The sequence below is a fragment of the Megascapheus bottae genome, chromosome 24 (assembly GCF_031878675.1).
Source record: "Megascapheus bottae isolate mThoBot1 chromosome 24, mThoBot2.hap1, whole genome shotgun sequence".
Classification (NCBI taxonomy): domain Eukaryota; kingdom Metazoa; phylum Chordata; class Mammalia; order Rodentia; family Geomyidae; genus Megascapheus; species Megascapheus bottae.
The window spans coordinates 5,182,712-5,203,936 of NC_143532.1; the positions used below are offsets into that span (position 1 = coordinate 5,182,712).

Genomic DNA, 21,225 nt, shown 5'->3' on the forward strand with positions numbered 1-21,225 from the left:
CACAGGAGGCTGAGCTCTGAGGATCAAGGTTCAAAATCAGCCTGCCAGGAAGTCTGTGAGAGTCTTATTTACATTTAACCAGCAAAAAGCCAGAGTGGTAGTGTGCTTTGCAGTATAGAGTGGAAAATGGAAAAGAGAGAGAGCTCAAAGCCTTGAGTTTAAGCCCCAGTACCAGCATATTTTAAAAAATAATTTCTAATAGAAAATATGAATGAAGGCAACTGATGCCCTTTCAAATGGCAGACAAAGAGAGAGAGGTAAACATTCATTTATCCAAGTACTTGAGCACAGCCTTATTTTTTAGAACAAAAGCATTGGAAAGAACTGAAGAGTTACGCTGAGTGACAATGTAAGCGAATAAAGATAGTGCTCAGTCATGACCATCTCAGAATTCAGCATGCCAATGAACTGTGGTGTAACGGTTCACACCTCTTGTGAGGTAATTTAAATCAAGGTATAGAGGATTCAAGGAAAAAAATATCCGAATATCCTTGTTGGAAAAAAAATTACATCGACTTACTAGTTTATTTTAGTTGTACACAGATGTGCGCTGTAACCCTGTTGAATTCTTAAAATTAGATCCTAAATGTATTTTGACAGTCTGATCTGGTGTAATATGACTAAACATAGGAAGAAATGACAGGACTGCTTTGTTATTAAACTGCCGTCTGGAAAATATTTGCATGGCAAATGATTATTTTGCCATTTACATTAGTACAGCTAATAGCAATAAGGTTTTTTTTTAAGCTAAGTACTTTGAATTACTGTGCTTTTGTTATTCACTGTGAAGCAAAAATCTCTCTCTCTCTCTTTTTTTTAAAAATAGCCTGTATATCACTGTCCTAAGTATTCCCTACTACTGGTTTAAGCAGAGAAGAAGTTAATAAGAAAAAAGAGATGATATATAATGGTTTATTTTGGAGTAATGATCAACCATAGCCAGGAAGAATGACCAGAGAAATGGGGGGGGGCGTTGAATGTGGAGAAAAACACGTTCTATGAATCTACCTGCTGAACCTGGGCCACCGGGCCAGCCCAGAGATGATTCGATTATTTTGTACTTAGGGACAGCTTCACAGATGATTAGAACAATGGGCCCAATGGGTTGATGGCTACTAAGGCCTCCTAGAAGGGGATCCATAGCTAAGAGGGCACAAGGTTACATGGTGGGTCATTTCTGTCCATGCAAATCCCTCCTCCTCTGGCCCAAAGCAAGTAGAATCAGATCACCCCTCTTTTAGTCTAGCTCTGCCCTTTCACCATAGAGAATTAAGCTGCCTTTAACATGCTGTCCTCAGAACACAATTCGTGGTCATTAATTACCCTTTGTTTATTTTAATATATTTGCTAAATCAGGTACCCAAGAGAGTCTTCTACATCAGTGATGTGAAAAAAAATATCCTGTGGCCTGAAGTCAAAGAGGTACATCTTGATTTTTTGTTTTGCATGTGCCTGTTCCAGTGAATTTGCCTTGTTGGGAAAAGCAAGCAAGCCCGCACACACTTCTGCTATTGCATTGGGTGTAGCCAAGTTCCTGGTTTTAGTAATTGGGTTTCATGAGAACCATCCATGGGGAGCAGAAAAGGGAGATGCATAGGGACAATGTGTGTTCCTGGCATGCGTTTGTTTGCAGTTTTCATGTTGTCATATCGATGTGTGTCTTTCTAGTGTAAATGCTTCCCACATCTCCAACCTTAACACTTAGGGAAACAGAAAAAGACAGTCCTCCCTTGAAGTGTCAGATCAGTTGAGAGAATTTGGGCCACTGACATCAATTGCCTCTAGCTGAGCTCTCCCTGGCTCCCATATACACCTAATTCAGGACCCCTTAATGCTCGGGTCCCAGTTCATAGACGCAAGATTTATTGTAATTTCAAAGCTCAGTATATCCTTCTTTTTGGAACCAGATTGTGACTATAGAGTCGTTCCACATTGGCTGGAAGCAGAAAGGTCAGGAGAACAGACTGGTGAGGAGCAGAAATGTAATTTTCATCTACGAAAGAAAGAAAGAAAGAAAGAAAGAAAGAAAGAAACAAACAAACTGAGCTTTAAAAATGCATTTTCAATGACAAGTCTCCCAGTGTGAATTGAATGATGAACTGTCTTGGTTTGGAGAGCTACATCAACATTTTTCACACCAATAATTATTTAATATCATAGTCTTTATGTATTCTTGTGACCTCTCATTGGCTAATGGAACAGAGTTTGATTTTTTTTGTTTTTCATTACAGATTTTGCTTGCTGAGAAATTTGCATGAAATACTTCCTTTTATTTTTTTAAGTGACACGGAGGGGGGTGAAAGTCACACTGTCAAATTGCTACTCTTTGCAAAGAAGGCACTTGAAGGTATCTGGTGGAGAAAACAGAACCTCCTCCCCCCATTCTGTATTCAGAAATAGTATCTGATCGCCTGAATGATGATGAGCATATAATTTGCAACAATTGGATTGGGAACGTGTAATCTGGTGATTTTGCTCTTAACCTTATCCCAAAAGAACATTTTCGTTACTTGCTCCTACATGTAGACGGTAACTCAATGTGTACTTTTAGTGGTTCCTTTGCATGTTTGTATGTGTGCACGCAGTTTCGACCTTTTATCCGCTCTCTTATCCTGCTCTTGATAATTGCAATTTGAAAGTTCCTTATTAAATGTGATGATCTAAGCTCTGTGGCAGGTTTTCTACGACATAGGAACCATCCATTTTGAACAAAAAGTTAATGAACTCTAAAAGCAAGGTTCACACAGATCTTGACCCCTTGGTAATATTTCATATAAGGTGACTGGTGGAGAGAAATCAAATTTCAGCTGTGAGCATGATTGACAGGTGAGAGCCCAGAAGAGGAGCATAGCTGGTCAGATGGGGAATTTGGGGAGGAGAAGGACAATTCCTCGAAGTTCCTCTGTGATATTAGATATTATAAGCTGCCTTATGAAAAAGCTCCATGCCTGGTGCTCTTGGGAGAGTTACTTAGTTTATTTTCTGTGAAGTCACTTTGGTTAAGGAATTTCAGTGGTGTGTGCCCAGAGATGGCAAACCACTGGGTTTTCTGCTGTCTTGCTAATTTCAACCATGTACCAGACCCAGCTCTTACTTCTGTCTGTTTTCTAGGTTAGGTTCTGAAAATTAAATCAGAAACCATTTTGGGAGCTATTTAATTACTTTTGATTTCTTCTCCAAGAAACGGTCTAGATTATATTATGGTTCACAGGCATATTAGAAAAAGTTGCATCCCCAGTGGTATTGCAAAAAAAAAAGTCTCCATTATTGTAGTATCTCTTGATCCTGACTAATGTTTTCTATTACCATGTTGCTCCAACCTCACCTATGCTAACCAACCCAAATGCATGGCTTTTCTAGACTGTGCTTTCTTAAGAAAAGTTTTCAACCTGCAAATCCTCATTCCGGTGCTACATGTCAAGCTTCTGTCCAGTAAAATACAGGTGTGACTATTGCCATGGAAACAAGTGATGCTATTGGTATTGCTTGCTTCCCCTCTCCCCCCATTCAGGGTGGCTTTGGAGTGAGCCATAATTGTTACCAGGAAATAAATTGGAAAGTAGGCCTTCCAACCATGCTCTTGTTTTTTTCCTGGGCTGAAATGTGGTCTTGTGAAAGGGCGATGGGCCTTAACCAGCTCAAGTCTATACCTTGCTCATTTCAGATGCTCCTGACATGAGCTGAGACCTCTCTGAAAGCAACCAAGCCTTGAAGAGCTGTCTTGGGGCTGTTGGTGGCTTTTCTGCCACCTGCAGGGTGTGTCACTGAGAGGACTTGTAGAAATTGCTCCTGGGTTCTAATACACACATTTGTTTTCCTCCTAGTCTCCCAATAGGACATATTTTATCCTATCCATACTTTTGCCAATGATATAAATTCAAAATGTTGTCATAGATAAGGAAGGAGGACTTTATTATTTGATGAACTGGGAGTAAAACTAAACTGCTGCAAAACAAAACCAGTCACAGTATTTAGAAATCTATTTTGTTTTACCTGGTTTCCCATCTTATCATAAATCATCTGGAAATAAAATGTGACCACGGGCTCCTATTGCCCACTGTCTATGTGTGTGTATTAAAGGAGTGTGTTGTGAACTGCTGAGTTAAAATATATGGAGCCATACCTGCCTGGCATCGCTTGTTTGTGGGAAGTATTAAGGTGTTTTAACAGAAATGACAAGGCCATGTTTCCATACAAAAGTGGTGTGAAATCCAGACAATAGTTTATGATGTCCTGCTTTATCTAAAAAATGCAAGTGACTGCTTATAACTCTCCCGACCAAAGGCTTCCCCCCGCCCTGGGATTCTACACACTGGATATCTCGAATAAATTCCCACTTTCCAGATGCAAAGCTGGAGAATGCTGTCTTGCTTGAAATTTTGTAGCTGGGACCAATCTAGCACAAATTTCATGAATTTGTCTCCAACCTATTGCATCAATGTATCCTTTGGCATTGAGAAAACTTGGGGAAACATTTCCATTGAAACTGTTTCCTTCTCCATACTCTCCATACTCTCCATACTGTAGTGTGGTTGTTTTTCTTATTTAAAGAACTCCTTTCTATCCATAGTCATTCTCTCTGCTGATTCTGGCTCACCGCTGAGCTGATTTACTCAATTAATTTTACCCCAGTAACTAGCATCATGATGCCGTATGAACATGTATTATTTTCCATCAATCTTAGGATAGTATTGAAAGGTAGACCCAAGGAAATATGCATTTATAGGGATGGGATAAAAAGAAGGGATTTCTGCAAATGTACAGCATTCGCTACTTAGAGGCTACACCATGTTCTGGAGGAGAATGTTTCTTGTGACAATGTGCCCTCAGCCAGTCACCTGCCAAAAGCTCAGACTAGTTTCTAACATCTCCAGAAGCCAATATTTAAACACCGTTCACGTGCCTCTCACACAGGCTTTCATTTTGTTTTCTCCTTCCAAAAATTACTGTCAAGTTGCTGTTTGGCAACTGCTTTCTTTTTCCTTAGCAATAAATGAGCTAAACATTGGGGCTGAAGTGTTCTGTTTGATTTTATTTATGCATTTGGTCATTTCTAGAAGCTACTAGGAAAAGGCACAGACAGTGGGCTCTCTCTCCAGTATCTACAGGGAGAGATACTCTAGTAATAGCATATGCACAGCACACATGTGCTCTCAGATGAGAACTCACCCTAAATGGGGAGGAGGAAAGAGTGCTATTTGGGGTGCTGAGTGGGAACATTCCAAATCAATTCCTGTAGCATTTACAGACATGGATAGCGAAGACAACACAGAGGGGACAACACAGAGTAACCTCAGGTATACGTGGTTGAAAGATATTCACACCTTAATTAATCATCGAAGTGTAGGTGTTATAACTTAAATCAGCAATGGGCTGAGGGTGACAGTCTGGAGGAGTTTGTTAGTTGGTGAGATGGCGTTTTCCTCGGCAGGCATTGTCTAATAATGTGGTTATTCACCTGCAGCTCCTGAAAGGTTCGGGAAGTTCACTTGCTAGCAGGTAGCCAGTGGAGATGAGAATGGAATTGATCTCAAATGCTCCCAGAATTTGACCTTGAGGGTCATTTTCCTCTAAATCGGGTTTTACAAAGTTTCATTGCTTCTGTCCTGGATCCTGAATTGGGGGTTGCAGTTCTTTTTTTTTTTTCATGTTTTTTATTGTAATTAATAGAAGGGTTACATGATATTTGCCAGATAGGAGGTGCATGAATTCATGTACATTGATATCCTTTCACATGTTTATAAGGATTCTAAAGTGAATGTAACCCCCCCTTACTCCCCCATCCCACTCTATAAGTTAGTTAATTACCCAGCTCAAGTCTATGTTGCTGTGGTATACCTCTAGGGTATACATTTTTTTAAATGTAATTCATCTCTTAGGTAGGAGAGAGAGAAAGAGAGAGAAAGAGAGAGAGAGAGAGAGAGAGAGAGAGAGAGAGAGAGAGAGAGAGAGAGAGAGAGAGAGGGAGAGAAACGAATGGGAGAGCTTCTTACTGAATACCTTCAACAGAATACAACTTTCTATTTACTTTTGAGCCTCTGCCCTCTCTCTCTCTCTCTTTCTCTCTCTCTCTCTCTCTCTCTCTCACACACACACACACACACACACACATTTGTGAAATTATTAGGATCCCTTTAAAACCATCTTTAAGAGCACACTATGCGTGTCGCCCTGGAATTGGACACCGGGTTTCTGAAGGCGTGGAGTATGCTGGAAGGATGCTTGGCATATCTCTCCACTCCATACCCCGGGTAGCCAAGAGAACTCCTTCACCAGTTCTGACCTTTCCCAGTCCAGCTCAGCACTGCTTTCTCCTTCTTTGCTTCTGTGGGTGGCACATACTTGCAGTTCTGTTCCAAGGCTCAAAGCCCATTTTGTGTGTTTGCTGTTTTGGATCTCCTCCGACCTTTAATATTTCCCTTTTCTTTTTAATTACCTTTAAGTCTCTGAACAGTGTCATGCTCTTGCCTAGTAGAATGTAAAGAGAGAAAATGCATTATCTACCACCTGCTTTATCTGTTTCAAGAGAGTAGTGGCTGGGTTGGTCTCCCCCGTAGGGGACAAAATGGGGACCCAATTTCTGCATAATTCAGGGTTGGGGATGCCCTGTTGCCCAGTTATGATGGCCCAGGCTACTGTCCTTTCCAGAATCCTGGAGAATCACCATCCACTCGAACTTCTTTGGCATCCCATTGATTTCCTGGACTGGCATCTTTACCTGCTGGGTATTTTAGGGATCCAGTGGAAAGCACTGCCTAAGAACTAGCAATCGTGCCACCTTCAAAGCCCCAGCTCTTACGTTAGTGGTAACACTGATGAGACAGCGTAGTGTAGTGCAGACATGTGAATCCCACGCCGTGTGGGCGGGGGTGGAGTCACCTGTCTTGGCTCTGATCTCCGCTTGCTTGCCTACCATCCTACCAGACCCAGGACTTGAGGGGAAACAGGGCTGCAGTCAGGCAGCCACAGGAGAAGCTGCCCCTGCAGATCCTGCTCCCTAACCAAGCTGCTGGGATTCAAGCTGGAGAATTTGGGCTTTGACCTTGGAAGAAAACCACAGGGTACGGTGTGAGCCCTGCCGCAGAGTGGGAGATGGTACAGAGGCGTCTGGAAATGTCACCCTGTTCTAGAAAGGAGAAAGATAAATAAGAAAGAATTTGTTTTTAGGGGTTTTCCCCCCTTTCTATTCCCTGCTGATATTTGCTGGCTGATAATAGTAATGGAAAACTTGCCCATGCTATTGCTGAGAAACTTCTTTTTCCTGAGGTGGGGAGAAGGTGGGGAGGGTGTTGCGGGGTGGGGGGGTGGGTAGCTAATGTTTTGGTGTTATCGAACCAAATAAACCTGGGCACAGGAAGTATGTTCTTCCACAATTAGAAAAAGGTTGCTTCCATCAGCACTCTGAACCATGGAGACTTTTCACTTTAGGAAAGACAAGATTTCAACGTGTTGGTTTCATTGTCAAGACTTATCTGCAGACTGATTGAAGACGCAATTATCTTGAGAATGCATCTTTTAAACCCATTTCTTTATAATTCATTGGGATTGGGCCATTCAGTGTTTATAGGGTCTCTCTCTCTCTCTCTCTCTCTCTCTCTCTCTCTCTCTCTCTCTCTCTCTGTCTCTCTCTTGCTCTCTCACTCTCTCGCTCTTTCTCTCTCTCTTCATTCTTTCTTTTCTCTCTCTGTTCTTTTTTCTAGTTCTTTCTCCTTTCCTCATTCTCTTCCTTCCCTCTTTCACTTTGTTGTTGTTTGTAATTGCAAATTGCAGAAAAGTCATATATAATTTATAATCAAAGATTGGTTTAGTTAAACTGAACTTTACCAGCCAACTTTGGGGATTTGCTCATCATATAACTATTTGAGAAAATATGTGGCAATGAAGCTTGCGCAGTAGAGACATGGCTGGCTCATGTCTAAATAGCTGCAATATAGATATATGTGATGTTGTGTGTTCCTGAGCCTGTTAAAGCTGGTCCTAGACAAAAGCATCTTCCCAGATTGTGGTTTCTTTTAAACATCTGAGTAGGGGGCTACAGCAGTCAGGGCCTAAACGCATTTCCTCGAATGAACTTCTAATTTCTTCTTTAAACTCTGTTCAGAATCCTCACTACCTTGATTTTTCCAGGCTGTTATTTGGCCACCCAAGGGTCAGAAGATACATGCTAGAATTCTCTGTCAGAAAGCTATGGTACCCCTCCTTCGCTTGAAAGACTTTTTTTTTCCTTCCCCCTAACAAGGAAGCTCATTTAGAAAGAAATGTTTATGGGAAGTGCTTGTCGGCTGGCATTTTTACTGGTTTGCTAACCCAAAGGTAAAATATAAAGCCATGTCTTTTCCTCTCTGCCTTGTTGTTACTAGAAGGGTCCTTCCCTTGTTAGCTTGATAAATAATTTTACTAGGGGGACTCAGCCGTGTTTTTATGCTGGCTGTCTATTTTCTGCTGGCTGCAAATAAATTTCTGTATTCAGAGGGTACTAAAACTCCAAACACATGGTATTTTCCCATTTCGCTGTTGATCTCATGAAATATGTATTCCATCTAGAACCTTTAATTAATTTTTAAAGAAAAAAAATAACATGTGATTAGTACTGCTGAGCAAAAGTAATTCGTGTATTTCTCAGGATGATTGGGTTTAAAATGGGAAACAGGATTTGGACAGGCACTGTTTGTTAAACTGTATCTAATATTTGCCAAAGTGAAGATGTGTTATTTATTAAGTGAATCCTAAATCTTTCTCATTACATATATCCTCATCTGTTTTTTCCAACCTTAACTATTAAGCTGTTAAGCTGAGAAATGAACAGGGCAGTAGAATTCTATCTAGAAATAAGGTACTGTATAATGAAATCTTTATGTTTGAAAAATGATGCATGATAAAAATGGGGAAAATTGATTGCAGGTATCAATGTGAACATTATCATCTACCTACCCGAGTCTGAGACATTTAGCTAATACCAAAGTGAAGTTTGATAATATTCCCTAGGGCAAAAAGAGCCCTCGGCCTAAACCTCAACAAACATGCCCCAAAACACCGCAACAAGATACAACACAAATCAATATGATCTATAAATTGCAAACATTATAAACGCAGCAAATTATAGGTACTCCATGCAGTATTTAATGAAGGCATGAAATTGACAATTGTTAATAAAAACAAGTGAGCATTGTAAAGTAACACCAGATGATTTCATTCACTGAATCCTAATTTTTTTTTTTTTGGTCAGAGAAGATATTTTGCTTCCTCATCGTTACTTGCTATGTGCTCATTAGCAGGGTTTTATTTTCTGTAATTGGGAAACATTTTTTTTCCACCACGGTGTCAGCAAGATAAACTCACAACCAGGGTGCCAACCTCTGGTACCTGCGTGTTGGCAATTGCAGGATGCAGAGCAGGCCAAGGCCCAGAGCTCAGCCTATGCACCCATCACCAGAACGAGGGTGAGAATGTAGAAGTAGCCTCTGATGGTATGCTTCGCAGAGGAAGAGATTCAGCACCCAGCATTTCTTCTGGTCATGTGATGCTTCTCCAGTTCATCAGGAATTAGAGAGAATTCCCAGCTAGAAGCCCAAGAGCTCTGCCAGCCTTGTTCTACCATTGCAGGTCATCTGAAGCATCCAACCACAGGAGCCAGGACCCAGTGTCCCTGCCATCTGTGACCCTTAGAACACTAGACAAGCAAATATTTCAATCCCCTTTATGCAGTGGAGAAAAGTCAGGCACGCAGCAGTCCAAATGTTATTTGCTCCTGTATTGTAGTCCTGCAGATATTTCTAAGCAGACACCATTCTGCTCTGGTCTTGATCAGTCCATTCTCCATCCTCCTCACTTACACAGCCAGAGAAGTAGCTGAAGCCCAAAGACTCTCTCTTTCTCCATCATATCTTGTGCACAGGGTTGAGGAAGTCCAAGAGAAAATACACATTATGTGATTAACACGCAAAAGACCAGAGCTATGACATATTTCTTTGTTGTTTTTTTTTTCTTTCTGGCTCTAAGGATCAAACTGTTAATCTAGAACAGAACAGAGTTACAGAATTCTATCTCGAAATGAGGCACTACAAGCCAGACACTAAGAAGCTGGGAATGGTGGCTCCCATCTATAATCTCAGCAACTTCAGAGGTGGAGGCTGGGAGAAATGAAGTGAGTGAGACCTCCCCATCTCAACACAGAAATCAGAGGTGGTGATGTGTGCGTGCGATCCTAGATCTCAGCTATGCACAGGGCATATGTCAGAGGATCTTCATCTGAGGGTAGCCCTGGGCCCAAACGAGAAACTCTCTAAAAATAAGCGAAAGCAAAACAGGGTTGAAGGTGTGAGGCATGTGGTAGATTGCTTCACAACCTGAGGCTCTGAGTTCAACCCCTGTACTCCAGAAAACACTAAAGAAACAAAGAAACACGGTACTAGATAATACAGCCCTCACATTTTAAAATTGATATGTCATTTGAAAGTGGAGACAAGTTGGTCATCGGATCCACAGAAATATCATCATCATAGAAGTACCCGATATTTCCCCAGCTTGTGTGAACAGGGACCTTAATGTTTAACTCACCACCTATCTCAGTCAACCAGCATTGGCTCAGCCCAAGTCCCCTCCCAATTCTACACACAAATGGTTTGGAAGTTTGATTGGATAGTGAATGGGGCAGCCTTTCCCCACTCAAAAAGTAAAGACTAGCTTTTCAGCAGCACTTAAAAATATAATAGATGGGGCCAGGGGTTTGGCCTGGTGGTAAAGTGCTTGCCTAGCATGCACAAAGACCCGGGTTCGATTCCTAGGCACCACATACATAGAAAAGGCTGGAAGTGGTGCTGTAGCTCAAGTGGTAGAACTCTAGCCTTGAGAAAGTCCAAGGACAGTGCTCAGTCCCTGAGCACTCAAGGCCCAGGATTGGCAAAAAAATATAATAGATGGTGCATTTCCTTAAAACCCTATAATGTGGAAAGTGTCAGGTGTACAGCCACTCTCAGGAAATAGCTGAGGAGGGAAGATAAATCAGGGTTGAATCACTGCAATGAAAGCTCCATTTAATAAAAAGTTGCCAGCACAAATCTGCATGAACACTATAAGGAACACAGTTTCCACATCTGTAACATTTGGACAGTACCAGGAAGATTGAATATGATAATGCATGTGAAACACCTGGCCAAGAGTAAGCTCACCATGCTTGGCTGTGGCCAGCGTTACATGGGATGAAAATTTGATCTTGCAGGCCTTACTTTGTATTCGAATAACCATGCCACTCTTTTGCTTTAAAATAAGTTTTAAAATTAGAAAATTAAAAAAACAGAAAATTAGTTTATACATACCATGTACCCTCCCCTTAAGAATCCCCAAATCTCACCATCTTTGAAAAATAAAAAGACCGTGCTTTGAGAAATCTTGTGGTCTAATGATTTTGAATTAAAGTGCGACAGTTCTGAAATAATTAATTTCATAGCCTTTCTATCATTATATGTATGCATACATTATACTATACAGATATATGATTATATAAAATATTATGTGTGATATATATTTTATATATTTATCTTTTATATTATACTGTTAGCTATAATATATAACCATATATACATGCATATCAATGCAGGTATTATTCAATTCTTCAAACTGATGTGAATGTGATCCTGATTCTTAATCAACTCTCTTGTGGTATTGGCACTGTAGGGGTCCTTTTTGAAAACTGCTCACCTGAAGTACTGAAATCCTGGCTTTTTATTTTATTATTTTACCATGAAAGGGCCCTTTTGTCTCCTACACCTGATTTCCATCCTCACTTCTATGACCTCCTCTCAACAATATCCTCTCTTCTTAAGTTCTGGCTTCCAAGAGACATAGCTGATTGGCTTGTCTCTCAGTCAGTCAGTGGTGGCTAGAGGTGGGTCTTCCTGCCAGTTTCCTGCCTCCTCAGCTTTTTTTTTTTCTGAGAATGGATTGGGTAGAGCTGCAGCAATAGTGAGTTCATAACATGAGAGGTGAAAACTGGAACCCAAGACTCATCTATGCTCATCATAGGTTGGGGCTTTGAACAGCTCTCTGAATCTGGAGAACGGATTGGCAACCTTAGGTGCTACTGGAAGGACAGGACTCTGCCCTTGATCAGTTCTATCAGAATCTGAGATGTGGGCATCAGTATTTTCCGTTTTAAACAGATTCCGATGTTCTCCTGTAAAACCAGGTCTGAGAACTGCTAGAGAAGTACGCTGCTATCTGTGAAGACCCAGAACATTCAAGAAGCCACTGGCAATACTGCCTCATCCTATTTATTGTCCCTTTAGGAACTTACTGTTTTCCAGACCCAGTTTCTTTGTATTTTTCCCACTCCACCTGCTTTTCCTAGTCCTTTATGTACACCAGCTCTATTTGTCAGGAGGGCAAAAACAGAAGGATCCCAGGCAAAGCAAACAAAATCTAGACACCTGGCTTGGCCACTAAGCAACCACAGAATCTGGGTAGGACACAGTCCACTGATTTCCCTGAGGTGTCTCATTCTTCTCTTTTGAAATTCAGTCAGTTGACCTTGAATCAAGGGCTTTGATGGGTCTGTGCAATGAGCCTAGTGGCCAATTCTGAACAGACCCAGAAGGTGAGGGAAGGAAACCCCAAACTTAAGCTAGTCACATGGATAATCTTAACAGTGACTAGAGAAGAGAAGAATGGATGTAGTTATCAAGTTATGAAGACATAGTCTCAAGTTATTTGTATTGACTTTCACAGATGCCAGTTAGATAACACATATTATTTTGTCATTACCATCATTGGGAACTTAGGCTGTGTGGGGTGGGGTTTACAATAGAAGGAGGATCAGGGGAAAATGGCGCTGGCTGAAACTAACCAGAATGCTTAATCACGTCCTGTCAGATCTTGTGATTCTCCAGGAAAGCCTACTACACCAACGTGGGCCGCATTACAGACACTCATCCCTCTGCCTTGTAAGACAATTACGTTTTAAATTTTCTATCTCCTGTTGGACACTGTGCTGTGAGCTTGGTGTTCACGCCTCATTTATTCTCCTGTCCAGCCCAGCTCTGAATAGGGGAGCAGCCCTGGGAGCTGTGCTCTCATCTTTTCCAGAACAACAAGGAATCCCTGAATATGCAATCAGCTATGCAAATAAGCAAACAGTGGGTGAGAAGGCCTGTCAAAGTTTGTGGCAATCTGCCTCACATTAGAAGTTGTGCTCTACGATTCCAGCTTTTTAAAAGACTCCCTGTCTAAGAATTCTGTGGACTACATTTACTTTCCTAGATGGGTTGATAAAAGTCATCCGTACCAGAGTTCTTTTCTCTGAAAGATCTTCTATTAGAGACTTATTGAACAATACATCTTTTTTTTCTGTAACTCCTTTGCTGTCTCAATAATTCAGCTTTAATGATTAGTTTTCTCTTTATGGGGGGTATATATACAGTACTGGGGCTGGAATTCAGAGACCAAGTCCTGTCTCCTAGCTTTTTTTGCTCAAGCCTCTAATGCTCTGCTACTGAGCCACAGTTCCACTTTGACATGTTGGCTGGTAATGAAGACAAGAGTCTCATGGACTTTCCTGCCTGGGTTGGCTTAGAATCAAGATCCTTAGATCTCAGCCTCCTGAGTAGGTAGGATTAGAAGTATGAGCTATCAGTGCCAGGCTATGCTTTAATTATTTTAAGACTGAATCCAAAAATACATTGCACCCTACTTGTAAAACCATCCAGAGAGCCCCTAATCGTGGACCACCTGACTCTGCCCCGCTCTTCTCACCAGTAAAAGACATAGGTGCATTCATTGAATTAAGGCCAGCACTGCTCAAAGAGCTGAGACAGCAGTTTGTCTGATCTAACTTGTCTGCATCGTCCCGTGAGTAGTCTCAGCCCACTAGACTGGGGGAAAGAAAGGGAGGGGCATTTTTCAAAGAGCAACATGAGGATTGGATCACGTGTCTTCCATTAACATCAATCGCAGATGCAGGGGGAAAAAAAAAAGCCTGGCACATTTCTCCACATGCTTCTTTGAAAAACTCCCCTCTGGTGACGCTCCTAGACTCTCTTCCACTGATACAGGATTTGGGGCTTTGAAGTTGGTTGTGGAAATTTCACTGCTTTCTTTGACTCCAGCAAATTGCTCCAAAATGCTACAAATGTAGAAAAGACTAAGAAAGCTTTAGTGGCAGCTTAAAGGTGGAATCCCCTTAAGCCATTGACAGAGAAATGTGTTTCTTCTTTGGATTTTTAATTTGTGAGTTAGATCTTAAAACAGCAATGCAATCTCCATCTAAGGAGGAAGAAAATGAAGACAGAGGCACGAGGGTGAGAACAAGAGGAGATTTGGGAGTTAGGATTCTTTGACCTTGTTGAATTAGGCAGGGTGTGAAGCCCCAGGACAGGGGTACGTCATCTGTAGAGAAATTATGTCAAAGGAAATGGGGCCCAGTGTTTCCAACGTGAATCAGGACGTGAGTGGGTGTTGGAATGAGCTGGCCATGCTAAGTCTGGACATTCTGCAGACCTGTGGTGCCTGAACTCAGCAAAATGGACACACAGAGATTCCATCCCTTGGCCTCTGAGATAAAAGGGCATAGCAGTTTCTGCCATGCTTAGAAGCCTGTCCTAGCAATTTTCTGTTTTGTGGGGGATGACTGGACTTCAGTGCAGGTTTCGAAAAAAAATTTCCTCCCAGTTATTTGACTCCTGTAGTGAGTGTACCATTCTGCCAGGTGAGAAAGACATCTGGAATGGTAGGGACGATCACTTAGCAGCTCCTGAGCTTCAGTCACCAGCTCCACATATTTAAAGAGTTGGCACCGAATCGGAGGTTTTCAAAGTCATTTTATTTTGTTTCAGCAGAGGAATCATTTGTGAAATGAAAGTTTATGTGGGAGCACTGTATAAAAGAGAAATATGAAGCTAGCAGGATGGCACTGGCTTTCCCTCTCCTTGGTCCTTCTCCCTGGTCTCCTAGTCTCTCTCCCTGCCTCCCCTCCCCCTCCATGGTCCCCCTCCTTTTGGTCCTCCTCTTCTAGGCACCCTGAGGCTCCTGCTCTCTGCAGCCCAGGTCATATATCTTTGGGAAACAGTTATATCCCACACACTTCGTTTACACAGGATCACTTTTTCTCCTGGAGACACGGAACAGAAGGGAGGCAGGGGAGTGGGGAGCAAACCACGCAGACGCTCAATGTCCGAACTCTCAACCTGGTGACATTGCCAAAGTGTGATCACCTCCAGAGGTGCTTTATATCTTCATCTTTGGGATGCTAGAGCAGCCCACGGAATTCTTGTACAGGTCATACAACCCAGGGCAGCTGGCCATTCTCAACATTACCCACATGACCATGTCTCCCCTGGCTCCACAAAATACTGGTGAGTGTCTCCTTTCTCAGGACTCAGGGGACTACATAGTGGCAGATGCTGGCTGAATACCTCCCCCCCATTTTTATAAGCCTTCTCTGCCTGTCACCCATCATTCCTGCTTCGTTCCATGCTAGACTGGGACCCAGCCATCCTACCTGTTCTTTCCCAGGCTCAGCATTTAGCACAGTGCCTTCCCAGTGGACGCTGGACTGCACTGGATTGGACTAGAGTTCATGTCTCTGGGCTTGCAAGGGGCGATTACCCGAGTGTCTTCTCCTTTGGCCACAATGGGAATATGTGTAGGAGGGAATGCAAGTTCTTTCAAATCACGACCTGCTCCCCTGCCCCACTCCCACCTCCCCAGAGACCAGGCCAGCAGCATGAAGAGCTAGCATGAAAAGACAAAACCAGTGGTAATCAGAGAAGTGTGCAAATGCACCAGTGGTGTTTGCGCTGCCTGTAAACACAAGAGACTGCTGTGGACTGGAGGTGGGAGCTCAGGGAAAGAGGAGGCTGTGGCACCTAGAAGCCACTCCACCACTTTCCTTTTCTTCTTTTCTCTTCTTTCCCTTTCTTTTTCTTTCTTTCTTTCCTTCTTTCTTTCTTTCCTTCCTTCCTTCCTTCCTCCCTCCCTCCCTTCCTTCCTTCCTTCCTTCCTTCCTTCCTTCCTTCCTTCCTTCCTTCCTTCCTTCCTTCTTTCCTTCCTTCCTTCCTCTCTCTCTCTCTCTCTCTCTCTCTCTCTCTCTCTCTCTCTCTCTCTCTCTTTCTTTCTTTCTCTCTAGATAGCATCTTGTGCTTTTGCCTAGGCCAATCTTGGACTTTGGTCTTCTTACCTGCTCCTTCTGTGTAGCTAGGATTCCAGGCATCTACCACCACAACCAAATTGCTTTGGAGCTAGAAGCTGGATAGCCTCTTTCATTTTTATTTCTTGAAACGAATATTCCCTCAAATGCAAATCTTCCTGTTTCTGCCTCCTGAGCAGCTGGGATTACAGGCCTGTACCACCTTGCCAAGTTAACAGTGGTTGTTCTTAAGGTGGCAGCCACCTCACTGGATGAGGTGAACAGGAGTGAGGGATGTGACTTCTTTCATGTAGATGACCCAGGCTGAAGGCCCACCTCCTGCAACAATTATAAGGAAGAAACAAGGGAATCTCTTGAAGTCCCTAAAAGAGTTTGTTAAGCATTTTTGATGCTCATTGTCTCTTCAAACAGCCCCCATCCCAAAGATCCCAAGGCCAGCATGGAAACGCTTAGAGGCTCTCTTACATATGGGCCATTTGCAAGCCTATGCCAGGGGTGACAAGGTAGCTCAAGTTAGGGCTTGGGAACTCTGGAGGGCCAGCTCTCCACCTGCCAGGTCAGACCCAAGACTCAGAAGGTAAACACTGCTCTTTCCCAGGCGGCTGCCTGGAAAGCTTGATGTCTAACTTTCGCTGACATGTTTGTGGCCTCCGCACATGAGAATTTACTGAAGCAAAAGATTAAGAAAAACCCACCTCTCACTAGGCAAATGTGTCTCCAGATGATGGAGGAGCTTTGCCAGGACTCCCTGTTTATCTAGACAGTGGAGGAATTTGAACCCAGGATGGATTGTTTTCAATTCCTGCTTTGTCAGCCCACTTACGGCTGACATTATGATATGAATTATAGCAGAAACCCAGTTGGAACAACTGGGGACACCCACAGATACCTGGCCCCATCTCCACCAAACCACACCCCCAGAGGGAAGCTGTCCCCTCTCATCTGCACACAAAATGGATTCCAGCAAGGGGATTTTATTGAGAAACCAACTCCCCCTGCTCCCGCCCCCAACATTTGAAAACATATTGTCTTCTTCACTGTAGTTCATTTTGCTTTCTGGGGTGATTAATGAATTAAAGATGCAGTGTATTTATTCTTTTGCCTGATTACCATTCTGTAATAAATCTAAGCTCTGGAGTCTGTCGATACAAGATGGCCAACCTAGCTCTTTGGAAAATAAAAGGTTTGTACATGAAAGCTTAACTTCCAGCTCTCTAATGCAAGAGAAAATTCACCTTCCACGCTCCATAAAAATAAGCAGGGAGCTTAAAGGCCTTGGCTGGTTAGTAGAATATACTATTTCTGAGGCTGGAGAAAAAAATTCTGCCTTTCTCCATGGACATGGAAAGAACTGCTGTGCCATGGATGAGTGTGTGCTTTGTTATAGTTCTTATTTATTTTCAAGGAGGAAGGAGGTTTTTACTCTATTTACTAGATCTAGGAATGGGGTGGGATCTAGAGGGGAAGCCCCTTTTATGAGAGGACATCATTCCATTTTACTAGTTCTTTTGAGTTGGGTCAGATCACGTACAGAGCGGTTTTGTGGATGTTATACCTGTTCGAAGAAAGATAAGCAAAATAGCTGTCTTTTCTTTTCTTTGTTTTTATGTGTGTGGCACTTGGGTTTGACTGAAGGGCCTCACACATGCTAGGCAAGCGTTCAATTATTTGAGTGATGCCCACGCCTTTTCTTGTTTTTAGTTTGCCTTTTGGACAGGGTCTCATGCTTTTGTCTTGGCCAGCCTCAGTCAACCTTAGATTTTGATCTTCCTACTTATGACTTGTGTACCTGGATCCTAGGTTATTTTTATTCTTCTTGGTATATGGGTGTGCATAAGAGTGTGTGTGTGTGTGTGTGTGTGTGTGGTGTATTGACATCCTGTTGGGTTGGTTCCATTCTAGCCTTGCATAGGTTTTTCTCTTTCTTTTCACAGCCCAAATGATTTCAGTTTTCTGATTCAGCCATCAGATATACAAAGCCATGTGTGGCTTCAGAATTTCTACAAAGAATAGGGCCAGTAATAGGGAAACACAAAAGTGAACCAAGCAAAACCAAAACAGTGATAGAGTGAGTCCTTCCTGGCCTCCCTACTTTGCTTCTACCATGTCTGCCCATCAGATCACCCAACAATAACCCAATGTGAAAGAGAGGAAGCAATAAAAGCAGAGTGAATTTCAGCACCATCAGCATCTTTCATTTCTGTTGGTTCCTCCAATTTAAGAAAGGAATCATGTTTAACATCTTAATTAGGGACTGTAATGTACAACAATTTCTTTTCCCTTTTATGAACATCTTGTAATTTACTCTTGAAGTAAATTATAGTCAATTTATCTGCAGTGACAAGTCAATAAAACAGTGGAAGGCTGAAGCTTTTCAATCACCTGTACTTGTTTCCTGTTTTGAGTACTGAGCGAGAAGGAGGGGGCAGGTACAGAAATGCTGGGGCCCACTTAAGAGGAAGGGGTGACTTGTGGAATCTGTCCCTAAGGAGCTTCCCCTTTGGAAGGTCCAGTGTCATTTCTGCCAAGTTGTCATAAGTTTAGACTTTGCACAGGGATGTCCTTTATTGAGACTTTAAAGTTTTGTGATGTGGACAGCTTGGCTGATTTCAGTGGTAAACCAAACTGCTGTCTACTTTTAACAGTGGTTCCTTCTAATGAGAGGTGTGTGTGTGTGTGTGTGTGTGTGTGTAAACCCATCAGTGTCTCGACGCCCAGGACTTCTAAGGGTTGTGTTCTTGGTGGTACAAATTTGGTTAATAGCTCAGCCAAGTCAAACCACGGCCAAAGTCCTCAGGCTCAGCACTGGGTTCAAGGAGTTACATTGTGGTTTCAGAAACAGCAATTAAATCAAAGTCAACACCCCCCAACACACACACACACACACACACACACACACACACACACACACACACACACACACACCATCAAGCTTGAGAAGACATACCCTGTAAAGGGCTTTCTGTGGTGTTCTGCTGGTTCAGAAAAAAAGGAGCCTGTGCCTAGCTGAGCAAGGATAAACAAGCTCTTTTGAACCACCTGCCTGATGACTGAGACAGGAAACATCCTAGAAGATCATCTCTCAAAGTTGATATGATCCCTCAATTCACAGTTCTAGTTTCCAACATAAGAACAGGCTCGTAATCTCTTATAACCTCGTGGGAGGTAATTACAATCAACTCCATTGTTCCAGTGAAGACCCTGGGCTAACGGATTTAGCCCGTGCTGGAGGTTGAGGAGGAAAAGAGTCTTTGTTATTCAGTTATGCTGAACCCTTATATTATGCTTCTTCCAGAGGTCAGAGCAATCTCCATACCTCTACCTGTCTGTCTGTCTGTCTGTCTGTCTATGAGGCAGGGTTTTGCTTTGTAGTGCAAAGTAGTTTGAATTCCCTATGTAGTCCAGGTTGGCCTGGAACTCTCTTATCTCATCTGCCTGAGTGCTGAGATTACAAGCATGCACCACCATAGCAAATTCTTACTCTTACAATATAATAGAGATGATCCCCCTAAAATTCCATTCAAGCTTTGCTTCATCTCTTGAGTGAGAAGGCAATGATATAAACTTAATTCCCGTGTCGCTTTTTTATTTTAATGACATGCCAAATCTAATCAATGTACTTAACCAAAAAGATCAATAGACAATATTAAACCATGACATTTCCTTGAGGGTGGGTTGATAAACTAACCTTTCTTCCCTCCCTCCCTCCCTCCCTTCTCCTTCTCTCTCTCCCTCCCTCCCTCTTCTCCCCCCCCTTTCCTCCTGCCCTTTCTTCCTCCTCCTTTCCCTTCATTTACCTTTTCTTTCTTCCTTTTACATCCTTGTTTAACACAAGCCATAACTGGACACAATTCCCATTCACACTTTTATGACTCTTTTTGGAAGTGAATGTACAAATGACACCCCCCCCCCCAGACCAAAACAACCTTGTGCCTCAGAACTCAGTTGTAACGTAGATGGGTCTCCTGATGGTTTTCTCAGGTTCTGGGCAGGTGCCTCATTCGAACTCGTAAGTGTGAGCCAGGGAAGCTAGCACACTTTCTGTGGCAGTAGCAGACATTGCTTGCACTTCTGAAGCTGCTAACAGCCACATAGCTTGTGTCCCTTTCTTCTCTTACTGCCTGAGGTTTTGAGCATCTGATTTATGTCACAACAGCATCTGACTGTCTCCTTCATTGTGCTCCCACGGATGGATGTGATTTTCTCATCCTGTGCCCCACCCTGGACATTGGCTATTAATACTTGTTTGGTAATGAAATGAGAATCACACAGGCCCCCTCACCCTTCAGTAATCGTTTACATGACTGCAGGATGACCATGGCAAGGTGGATGTGTCTAAGTGTCTCATCCCAAATGTCCCTCCACTTAATCCTCACAGCACTCACGGGCTAGCACTGTTATCTTTGTGTCTTAAAGGCTCTGACATGCTCAAAGCCATCTAAGCAGTGAACAGTGGAGCGAGGATTCAAATTGTCATCTATAGTAGATTCTTGTAACCAGAACATGCCTAGTCTTTCAGACTGACTCTATTGATAGTTCCATTTCTTCTGGTTCCTGGACCCAGCAATGTGAACCCCCTCTCTGCCCATGGAATACTGGAAAATTCTGACACGATGATTGGCAGAGAAAGGTGAACTTTCTCCTCTTCCATCCTCAAACTGCTAATCTTGGCCACTGTCTCATTTTCTTCTCCAGAAGTGGAAACTTCGGGAAGTTACCTTGGCAGAATAGTCTTGCTTAGCTCTCCCTCAACAACCCAAGTGTAGATGGAGCTGGACGTAACAATGGAATTTTTTTCAAAAAGAAAAGAGAACGATCACACTGGCAGAAGCCTGTCAGTAGAACAGTGGGCCAAGAAGAATTTGTATATGTGTAAGGAAAGCACAGAACCCATCATAAGAAGAAAAAGAAGTATCTGTACAGCTGACCCTCAGCAGACACTGGCTTTCTGCCCAGCGTGGTTCTAAGCTCTTTGTATATGTTAAGTCCTGTCCTGTGGTTCTTGTTAATGGAGACATGGAGGGATTATCTCACTTGACCAAGGTCACACAGCCATAATGTGATGGTACCAATTGTACTTTACTTGG

At 42.6% G+C, this 21,225-nt stretch overlaps 1 protein-coding gene across 2 annotated transcripts in view; it reads left to right on the top strand.

Annotated features, from left to right (window-relative positions):
• Maf (MAF bZIP transcription factor) overlaps positions 1-21,225 on the top strand; it is a 246,257-nt gene that overhangs the window by 12,114 nt on the left and 212,918 nt on the right. Inside the window, exons 2-3 of one of the 2 annotated variants that reach the window (XM_090357250.1) lie at positions 1,357-1,422; positions 2,232-4,993. In XM_090357250.1, coding sequence (XP_090213376.1) covers positions 1,357-1,390 — 34 coding nt within the window. In that variant the 3' untranslated portion in view covers positions 1,391-1,422; positions 2,232-4,993. Of the gene's footprint in view, positions 1-1,356; positions 1,423-2,231; positions 4,994-21,225 lie in introns of those variants that run through there. The other variant, XM_090357251.1, reaches the window with a different exon arrangement.